The sequence below is a fragment of the Grus americana genome, chromosome 14 (genome assembly GCF_028858705.1).
Source record: "Grus americana isolate bGruAme1 chromosome 14, bGruAme1.mat, whole genome shotgun sequence".
Classification (NCBI taxonomy): domain Eukaryota; kingdom Metazoa; phylum Chordata; class Aves; order Gruiformes; family Gruidae; genus Grus; species Grus americana.
This window is the reverse complement of record NC_072865.1, coordinates 12,467,917-12,478,999: the sequence shown is the minus strand read 5'-3', so window position 1 is coordinate 12,478,999 and position 11,083 is coordinate 12,467,917. Positions and strand designations below refer to the sequence as shown.

Here is an 11,083-nt window from a genome sequence, read left to right as displayed (position 1 = left end):
TTTTGCCAGCTAAATTATTTTAATAATATGCAGCCAACACAGCATTTGATACAGCCGAACAAAAAAGCGCAACTTAACGATATTTCCATTGTGATTAACAGAACAGATAAGATAGGAGCTCTTGCAGTAAGCAGCAAGATATACCCCACAGAGGCCTTGCCCTCACACAGATGAGCCATCACAGCAGCCCAAAATCCAATTTTTAATGTGCTAGCTTAGCACAGCCTCCAGGCAGCAGCAGTCCCAATACATATGGAAATACAAAACAGGACCTCGTCCCCACATCACTACAGGAGATTCAAAGAGCCATCAGACACACCGAAGATGGCACGGGCAGGATACTTTGAAGGGATGTTTACTCTCTGTAGAAGCTCGAGGCTCTCAGCAGGATCTCCGTCCTTGACAGACACATTATAAAATGACAGTGTATTTCTTCCACAATCTAACTCTACCCTGACCACTTTGAGAGCTGCAGGTAAGTTCTTTTCTGAAATCATTGCTTGACCTAGGAACACAGAGAGGTAACAATTAGACAGTTGCAGGTAGCACTCAATGTTGGGTTGAGTGATTCCAAGCTTCCAGCGACTCGCATTGCTGGTGTCCACCTCCCAGAAGTGACAGCCCTCCGAGAAGCTCTGGTCGCTCTGTGCGTGTGGGATGGGACTGTATGGATATGGTATCCCAAAGGAGAAAGAAACAAGTGAAGATGCAATGACTGTGTTGCTACGGTAAGCAGATCCACCTCCTTGATACATTGAAGAAGTCAGATGTTCATGAACTATAGAAAGAAAAAAAAACAAAATAAAACACATTATGATTAACAGATAATTCTGCAGATTTGCTTACATCCCCATTGCTGAAAGCTGGATTTCCCAATCCAAGTCATCCTGTCCAAATCATCCAATGCAAGTCCAACCCACCCAGGTCATTAAAAGCATATGTTAACTGAAACAACTTCTGCACCTCTCTTAGCTGCTCCTATGTAATTCTAAAGGGAGTTGATATCACAATTCAAGAAATGCCGCTCTTCCACAATTTTTAAGTGTCTTATTGCTTTTTGTTTCCAACTACAGCAACTCCTAGATTTTAGTTTTCCATCATTGTCCCGCAAAGCTTCATTAAGCATTTTTAAAAACTTTGCAGATTAACTTGCATGTACAAGAAATGTGTGAACAGTAGCACAGTGTGGTAGGTTGACCCTGGCTGGGGGCCAGGTGCCCACCGGAGCCGCTCTCTCACTAGAAAGGGGAGAAAAGGCATAACGAAACACTTGTGGGTCGAGATAAGGACAGGGAGAGATCACTCACTATCGTCACGAGCAAAACAGACCGAACTTAGAGAGGAAATTCATCTAATTTATTACCAAGCAAAACAGAGTAGAGGAATGAGAAATAAAATCAAATCTTAAAACACGTCCCCCCACCCCTCCCATCTTCCCGGGCTCAACTTCACTCCCGGCTTCAACCTTCCCCCCCCTGCAGAGGCACAGGGGGACGGGGAATGGGGGTTGGGGTCAGTTCATCACATGTTGTTTCTGCCACTTCTTCCTCCTCAGGGGAAGGACTCCTCTTATCGTTCCCCTGCTCCAGCATGGAGTCCCTCTCACAGGAGACAGTCCTTCACAAACTTCTCCAACATAAGTCCTTCCCACAGGCTACAGTCCTTCACAAACTGCTCCAGCGTGGGTCTCTCCCACGGGGTGCAGACCTTCAGGAGCAAACTGCTCCAGCGTGGGTCCCCCACAGGGTCACAAGTCCTGCCAGCAAACCTGCCCTGGCGTGGGCTCCTCTCTCCATGGGGCCACAGGGCCTGCCAGGAGCTTGCTCCAATGTGGGCTTCCCACGGGCCACAGCCTCCTTCAGGTGCCTCCACCTGCTCCGGCGTGGGGTCCTCCACGGGCTGCAGGTGGAATCTCTACACCCCCTCATCCTTCCTCCATGGGCTGCAGGGGGACAGCCTGCTTCACCATGGCCTTCACCACGGGCTGCAGGGGGATCTCTGCTCCGGCGCCTGGAGCTCCTCCTCCCCCTCCTTCTGCACTGACCTTGGTGTCTGCAGAGTTTCTTACATCTTCTCACTCCTCTCTCCGGCTGCAAAAGCTCTCTCTAACTTGTTTTTTTCCCTTCTTAAATATGTTATCACAGAGGCGCTTATTGGCTTGGCCTTGGCCAGTGGCGGGTCCATCTTGGAGCCGGCTGGCATTGGCTCTATCAGACACAGGGGGAGCTTCTAGCAGCTTCTCACAGAAGCCACCCCTGTAGCCCCCCCACTACCAAAACCTTGCCACGCAAACCCAACACATTCCACCCCTCGCCTCTGTGAATCACATATTTAAGAATTATCACTAAAATATACATTCAACACAAAAACTTCACAAACACTAATCACATCAACAGGGAAAAAGAAAAAATCATTCCCCACACCAAAATCAAAACAACACTATCACAACACCAAACAAGAGTGGACAATCTACACACAAAATCTACCTCTAGTCCCTTCACCACTATTTCACTCTCAAGCTATGTTCAGTCCATGTTTTGCCCGTTACCTCTTCCAATTGCTATCCTTATCTCGATTTTCTCGTGCTTTTTATAAAAAGCTTATTTGCTTAGGATCGTTTGAAGTTATTTTCTAGAACTCTCAAAACTTCCTAGCATGACCAGTCATAAGAAGGTAATTCTACACTCAGGAATTTGCAGAATGTTTTTATTCAAACCTTCTCTTGCAGGTAATGCATTTCAGTATCGTGGCATTTTCTGCTCTGGAAGTTATTCCTTCAGGAAACTGAAACAGCAGCAGTGACTTGGGCAACTAACCGAAAGTGCTCAGATGGCATAGATCATGAGGAAAACCTGGATCTGAGGTGTTCTAGCCAGAATAGGTCTGGACTATGCTTACAGGGATGGCAGAGACTGAGCTCAGGAGTGGCTGTGAGCACGGTCTGCTTCTTAGTGGACCCAAGGCTGTACAGATGGTGGCCAATTAGGTGTGCATGTTGCGCACTGTCACACACACTCTGGACAGAGCCTTCCCACCCCAGCTGTCTCGGTCTTGACTCTGGGCTCACTGTCAGCAAGGGCTCAAGCACCATCAAGACAGCAATAACAAGGGAACCCTAATTTTTTCAGTTCAGTTGGACAAGCATCCCACCGTGCACAGCACAAGGACTGTAGGGTGATCTTACAAAAGAGTAGAATTATTTACATAGAAAGAGTAGATTGTTTATGTCATAAGAGAAACTCCACCTCCTGCTGCTGCGATGAGTTCTCAACTTTCCCTGTGCTTTGAATCAAAGTGATGCTACAGACAGAAGAGGTGTTGCTATTCTCTTCTCATAATCCTCCCCAAACACTCCTGTGACAACGACACTTCTCTACCCAGAGCTCATTTTAACAGGGTGTATTCAAGGCACTCCCAGAGCGCTGAAGCCCAGGACAAGCACCCTTTTATGTAGGCATATGTGAAAATAATCAAATACAATGTTAGTAATAAGTTCTTATAGAGGTACTGGTCTACTTGGTGTCTTATTACAGTCCTTTCTTAAATATGTTTTGTTAGCTTCTCCATCTTGCTTGTCACGTGGTTAAATGGTCACTTACCAGGTGGTGTTTTAAATGAGGACTGCATATCTGAGAGGAATTGCTGGAAAAGCATCTGAGTGATTTCTGTTGTTAATTCATCCATACTGATGGATGTTGGCTTTGACAGTTTTACAACAGCTTTGTTAGGAACTGCCTTGTGTTTCCTAGAACATGCAAAAAGACATCAGAAGAGCAGCAAGTCATCAGAAAACCATCACTGAGCCCATCCCTGAGCCAACCACTGCATCCCCCGCTCCACACCCAGCCTCGATGGGAGATACGAAAGCAGCTCCTGTCCTCCCTTCCCTCTGCAGCTTTACCGGGCACTCCCCCTCTGACCAGTCTTTTCCCAGAACCCAGAATCTCTTCAGCATCGTTAGGATGAAGTTCACTCCATGGACAATTTTCTGTCCCCAGAAGACCTTGTCTCAGCTCTAACTTTTGCCAGGACAGACTCTAGCATCATGTCTGTGGTTACAGTCCTCAACTCCACAGCAGGAGCTAAGGAGGTGTCAGGGGCAGCCCTTGGGTGCTGGGACAGCAAACAAGAAGTGCTGCGTTACCACAGCCAAGGGGCAAATGCTGCACCTGAAATGCAGGGCTGGGGAAAGGCTGGGGAGGGGGGGCTGTGTACACACAGCGGTGGGCTGTGGTGGGGGAACAGCCCTGGGGGAGCAGCTCAGGAGAAAAGCCATGAACTTTGTAGACTCATGACTTCGCCGCATGTGCTTCTTACAAGCAGAAGGCGATGCAAACTGGAGGACCACTCAGGATGTCTAAGCTCATCCATCCTTTGCATGCTCACCCAGGGACCAAAATATTCAGGAATTGCCTGAATTGAATGGGTCTAGAGAACAGGCACAGAGGGTACAGAAAAATAAGCTGTGTTGTATATGAAGAGTCACATACGACCTTTGTTAATATTTTGGGGCTTCTCCAGGTCTCTGACGAATCCAGGTTCAGAGTGTGCAGTCAACGTGCCCACGGGGCAGCCAAGGTGAGCCCACGGAGCTGTGGGCCTGCAGTGCACGCAGGCTGGGCTAGCAGACCTGCACCGCTGGACTATCGGTCACCTGAAGCAACAAGTAATGCAATACTAGACCACCTCGTGAAGAGCTTACCTGGTTCGAATAGCTGAAAAAGCCTGCAAAAGACATTTTGAAAGTAGAATTAGCATAGCACAGGCAAAGGCCAGCCCAAGAGCTGAGTATCTCTGGGAAGGGAGATGCTGTTAGGTACCTTGGTGAAAAGAAGTAGGTCTTTCTGATCTCTCAGAGCCTCCAACTCCTGTACCTCACGGCTGGCTGCATCCTTCCCCTTTCTGAGTTTTTGTATCTGCGTCTGAATCTGAGAAAGCTGTTGCTCCTCGTTGCGACTGAGAACTTCCAGGATCTCTCCTTTTTTGTTATCTAGCTGCTGATGCATGTCTTTGAAGAGACTCTCCAGCTGATTCCTCTGCCAGCTCTCCTTAGTCTATTAAGAAAACACTTTCAAAGCTGTTAGGGACTGAATCTTACATTTTCCATACTAACTCGCACTCAGAAAAGAGCCTGGTCTTTTCTGGGTTGAGAGAAGTAGCTACTAATTTAGTGCCTCTCCATATAACAACAAACCAAGATGTCCCACTGACAGCAGAAAGGCCAAGTGACATAAGTGGCCTTCCCCAGCATCTGGCACCTGACCAGAAAAAGATGAAAAAGTAGTGCTTCTTGCATGATGCTCGCTGAAGGCTTTCCACTAGGTACATATTTCCTCATTCTGCACTGGTATTTTTCTACAGATACATTGCCTTTGGTCCTTTTAAGGCTGGGTGAGAAAAAAGAATTTCTCTGCTTGCAGCCTCCGCCAAGCACTGTTTGACAGCAGCTGCGCTGCCGGGCAGGACACTGCCGACAGGTACCGGCTTGTCTTCAGACGAGAAGGGAACATTTCCTTTGCCCAGTGCCAGGACTTATAGTCCCATCACTTTTACTGTGGAGGAAGGCAAGTGCCAATTCTGCCCAAGCAGAATGAACTAGCATTTGGAGACCTGTGTTAAATTCCCTGTTCTTTCAGAGCTTTTAGAGATGTATTTACATGCTGGGAGCAAAAATCAGACACTTTGGGGCAATCTTTTAACCTCATTCCTACCAACTTTTTAGAACCACAGGCTAACCTAAAAGGATTTCTTGTTTTAAAGAGAAAGAAAATCATTATAAGATGGTCTGTATCTTTTCCATAAATATTTTAGAGTCTACAAATTGAATAAGGTTGGGGGGGGAAAAAAAGCCAACCACCACCCACCAATCAGGAGGCATGGACTGAACAGCAACTTGTAAGCTCAAAGGTCCTTTGCAAACTAGAAATGTACTTCCCAGAATGATAGGAAAGTTGTTCATCATCCTCCCTCAAAGAAGAAACCTAGAAAATAGCTGAGAAACTACCCAGAACTAAAAAAGCTTCAGAATCCGTCATCTGGGAACAGACAAAAGAAAACCTTATCAGCTACCAGCACGCGATCGTCCCTGAAGTGATATGGGAACTTGGAACAAACCTTTACTTCCTCTTCTTGTTTCAGCAGGCTTGCTATGCTTTGATTCAGCGCCGCTTCGTGTCTTTTCATTGTTTTCAGAGTTTCAGGAAAAACACTCTATAAAAATAATCGGAGGGAGATATCAGCCTGGGACCGACACACATGCCTGAGATCAGTAATTTTATGGAAATGGTTAAGCTAGACCTGCAAAATGTTTGCTCACTGCATGCTCTCAGGACAAATCAATACTTAAAGGTTTACTGGAAGATTTTTATCCCTGAACAAATACCACAATTACAAGCATGGGAAAGACATTTTGAAACTGAAAACTGTTCATGTGCAGTAGCCACACACAAAGCTACTTTCCATGCTGATAGCTTCCTTTCCGTTGCTCTGTCATTAATTTTCTTTGCATAAATGCAGCTCAGGCTGATCTTCTGGCTTTGCAAGTGCTCCAAGGACTAAAAGCATAGCCATGAGCGCTCAGTCCCACCAGTCTGGCTCCTCAGGATGAGAAGAAAGTATTTATAACATGTTGTTTTATACTCTGAGGGGCAAGCCCAGAGGGAACCCGGGACAAAACTAGGAATAACAGGCCGATATCCCAAGATGGAGATTTAGCCCCACCCTGAGTCTGCGCATCTGAAACTGGGGAGGTATTTCATCCCTGTGCTACAGGCAGCTCTCCGTGCCAGACCCCTGTGGTTTTCCTAGTGCAATCCGTGCCCTGGCCACTGTCCTGGCAGCCTCTTACCTGTGCTTGTCTATGAGCCTCCTCCAAAGCGATGATCTTGTGGTTCTTGTGGGTGCTGGTGACACAGCACAGCATGCAGATGCAAACCGAGTCTGTCTTGCAGTAGCATTCCAGCAGTTTGCCATGCTGGGAGCATCTCCTCTCAGCCAAACCCAGTGCATTACAGGGCTCCATCAGGACATGGTCTTTCAGGGAGTTATTTGTACTGTGCTTGCTCAGGTGGGCTTGGCACAGGGAGGCCTCACAGCTCAGGCAGGTCTTCAAGGCTGGCTGGGGCTCCTGAAGGCAGAAATCACACAGGATCACCTCGTCTTGCTGGGCCGAACTTTCCCCCTTCTCTTCACGTTGCACTTCACTATTTTTCTCCTCTTCATGAGTGGGAGCATCCAAAAACTTCTGCACTATGCTGCGGAGCTGGATGTTGGGCTGCAGCTCCATAGCGGGGCCTGCCTGGGCGCAGCACAGCGGGCAGCTGAAAAGGCTCTGCGGGCCATGCTGGTGGCTCTGCGCCTCCTGGATGCACTTCTTGCAGAAGCTGTGACCACAGCTCAGGGACACGGGGTTGCTGTAAATGCTCAGGCAGATGGGACAGGTCAGGTCCTCCTCAAACGTGGCCACAGCACCTAGGTCAGCCATGGCACCTGAGGTACAGTACAGGGCCGAGGGCTGGAGGGAGGGCACTGGCGGGAAGAGAAACAGAAAGTGGTAGCAGCAAGGCGCCTCTCGCTCGCTCTGTGGGCAGGAAGCTGCTGCCTCCTCCCCCTCGCAAGGGAAGGTCATCGCTCTCCTCCGCCCAGCTGCCTGCCTCTCATGCGCCACGCCGGCAGAAGCCATGGCCAGCACAGGATGAGCCCCACGCAGGCAGTTCCAGTGCCGGAGTTTGGCCGCTGCAAAAGGAGCAAGGCAAATAGTCCAGCCCCGCTTAAACGGGGAGGGCAGCGGCCAGGTAGAATTATTCCCTCCACATCAGAGCACAAGCTCATTTCCAGTTTGCTGCCTATAACCTGCTCCCTAATGCTTTCTTATGACCTTGACCCACTCAGTGGGCACCTTTCAGATGTTGGCTGTACTTTCCAAGTGAAGTTTCTTATTTTCCTTCCTAACCACTCTGTGTGTGGTTAGGTTAATGATAATTTTTTCTCTCTTCCATGGGGTTTGTGGCTTCATACTTCACTACCGCTCATCCCTTTTCCACAGTTGTCTCGAACATGACTAACGCTGTATGCAGGGCTCACCTGGCTTTGCTGTGCCTCCAAAGCACGTGAAACTGCTGCTTTCCGTTGTCCTTCCCCACCGCCTCCAGCGTGGCAGAACTGCCATTTGCAAACGTTGCCCTTAGTGCACATGGCACCAGCTGACTGCCGTGCTGCTGCATACATCCCGACCCCAAAACCTGGTGCTGCAGAGCAGAAATCCTGTTTGATCTGCCTGGAGCCCTAGAGGGCTGCAGAAGGGCTTGCTGCCCGCAGGAACTTGCGGGGATTTTTGTGGATCACTCTGGGTTACTTGCTGTGCTCTGCTTGCGGACACAGGCTGAGACAAGCTGCTGCAGTCCTGCTGCTGCGCGTGCTGCCTGCAAATCGCCTAGCCTAAAATCTTCTTTCTTTACCCTTCATTAATTACAGTTCTTAGTCCTTTCATTGAAGAAAAATTAATTTCCTTAATTTCCTTCAGGATAGGCAGTAGATGCTGGAAGCTGCAGGTAACGGCCGCTGTAAAGAATCTGCTGGTATTTCCTGGGCTGCCTGCGGGCAGCGTGCGTGGCAAAATGGGGCACGGCCACCGCCAGACAGGTTTTTTAACTTCCCTTTAGCCTCACAGCTACCCCGATGTGGGAGTGCCCCCCACCAGCAGCACTGAAGGAACAGTAAATTCAGTAGCAGGGACAGAGCTTATACCAGAAGCACCATGGAGAAAGCAATAGCTAGTTGCCAGATGCATTTATTTTTCTGCATAATTTTTAAATACGACAGTATTTCAGTCCTGGTTGGCTCTGACAGATTGCAAAAACCCAGCAGAGTGAACCTGGATTTCCGTTTCCTGGAAGTAAACTTGACGGTGAGCTGAACCCCAGGAGCGCGGATGCTCAGAGCAGCGTCCCTCCCTCCGCTGCCTGAGCGTGCCTGGGAGAGCCCCGCGCCCCAGGGCGATTCCACGAGTTGTCTTTTCTCCTTGGACTGCTGAGTTGCTGTCTGGAGCTGACTTTCAGTGATGAATGGAGGTGGTGGTGGTGATGACAGCCAGGGCTTTCACCCAAGAGTTTGCCCATGTAGCAGTGCTGAGCCAAATCCTTTTCCTGCCTCTCTCCAGGCAGACATCGCTATTTTGCGGACCCACTGCAATGAAGACTCTGAGTGATCCTGTGGTGGGCTGACCCCAGCTTGATGCCAGGTGCCCCCCAAAGCCGCTCTGTCACTCCCTTCCTCAGCTGGGCAGGGGAGAGAAAATACAGTGAAAGGTTTGTGGGTCGGGATAAGGACAGGGAGAGATCACTCACCAATTTGTAGACGTGGCACTTCGGGACATGGTTTAGTAGACATGGTGGTGTTGGGTTGATGTTTGGACTTGATGATCTTAGACATCTTTTCCAACCTTAAAGATTCTATGATTCTATGAATTACCGTCATGGGCAAAACTCAGCTTGGGGAAATTAATTTATTACCAATGAAATCAGACTAGGATAATGAGAAATAAAACCAAATCTTAAAACTGCCTTCACCCCATCCTTCCTTTCTTCCTGGGCTTAACGTCACTCCTGATTTCTCTCCCTCCTCCCCCCCCAGCAGCACAGGGGGATGGGGAATGGGGGTTGTGGTCAGTTCCTCACATGGTGTCTCTGCCGCTCCTTCCTCCTCAGGGGGAGGACTCCTCTCACTCTGCCCCTGCTCCAGCCTGGGGTCCCACCCACGGGGGTCACAGCCTCCTTTGGGTGCATCCACCTGCTCTGGCATGGGGTCCTCCATGGGCTGCAGGCGGTTATCTGCTCCACCGCCATCCTCCATGGGCTGCAGGCGGTTATCTGCTCCACCGCCATCCTCCATGGGCTGCAGGCGGTTATCTGCTCCACCGCCATCCTCCATGGGCTGCAGGCGGTTATCTGCTCCACCGCCATCCTCCATGGGCTGCAGGCGGTTATCTGCTCCACCGCCATCCTCCATGGGCTGCAGGCGGTTATCTGCTCCACTGCCATCCTCCATGGGCTGCAGGTGGTTATCTGCTCCACCGCCATCCTCCATGGGCTGCAGGCGGTTATCTGCTCCACCGCCATCCTCCATGGGCTGCAGGCAGTTATCTGCTCCACCGCCATCCTCCATGGGCTGCAGGTGGTTATCTGCTCCACTGCCATCCTCCATGGGCTGCAGGGGGACAGCCTGCCTCGCCATGGTCTTCTCCACAGGCTGCAGGAGCATCTCTGCTCCGGCGCCTGAAGCACCTCCTCCCCTTCCTTCTTCACTGACCCTGGTGTCTGCAGGGCTGTTCCTCTCACATATTCTCACTTCCCTCTGGCTGTGATTGCTGCTGGGTTGTTTGGGTTTTTTCCTTCTTAAACACATTACCCCAGAGGCGCTGCCATGGTCGCTGATGGGCTCAGCCTTGGCCAGCGGCAGGTCCGTCTTGGAGCCGGCTGGCATTGGCTCTATCGGACATGGGGGAAGCTTCTAGCAGCTTCTCACAGAAGCCACCCCTGTAGCCCCCCCGCTACCAAAACCTTGCCATGCAAACCCAATACAGATCCAAAACCAGCACAAGCAGACCCAGATGATAGGCTGCGTGTGCCAGGCTCCAAGGCAATCCAACCCCTCTCTGTGCCCGTCTCTAGCAGGTTCTGCATGGGCAGTCAGCCCTCAGTGATTTGGGGACTTCTGAGAGCCCAGGGCATCGTGTGCACGTGTGCACTACTCCAGAGTGGACAGTTTTCCTCCAAAATCATCGCTATTATTAAGGCGATGAGGAGGTGTCTTCCCTCTGCCCTGCAGGCTGCTGACCGGCAGACAAGCGCTCTCCCCGGCCGCCTGCTGCTCCTTCGGTGCTCAGCCTCCGCCCGGGCAGCCGCTTGCTCATGGTGATCACAGCACGAATGCAGGAGCAAGGAGGGGTCCTTGTGGATGTCGAGCTGAAAGGGAAGCAGAGCCATTCAGGAAAGGAGAGAGGCAGCAGCCCCGCCACTGCTGTGCGGAGCCGGCTGCCTCCCAAGAGCCCCGCACCAGCACCTCACCCATCGCAGCCGCGGCCGGG

General features: G+C 50.4%; 1 protein-coding gene across 1 annotated transcript; it reads right to left on the bottom strand.

Annotated features, from left to right (window-relative positions):
* Positions 1–8,222, bottom strand: LOC129212600 (tripartite motif-containing protein 6-like). The gene is made up of 6 exons (XM_054841415.1): positions 6,848–8,222; positions 6,115–6,210; positions 4,821–5,054; positions 4,703–4,725; positions 3,600–3,745; positions 1–778 (listed from the first exon to the last, which is right to left on the bottom strand). Exons 1-6 carry the CDS (start codon positions 7,679–7,681, stop codon positions 288–290), a joined length of 1,824 nt encoding a protein of 607 aa, XP_054697390.1. The 5' UTR covers positions 7,682–8,222; the 3' UTR covers positions 1–287.
* Between the last annotated feature and the right edge of the window lie 2,861 nt (positions 8,223–11,083).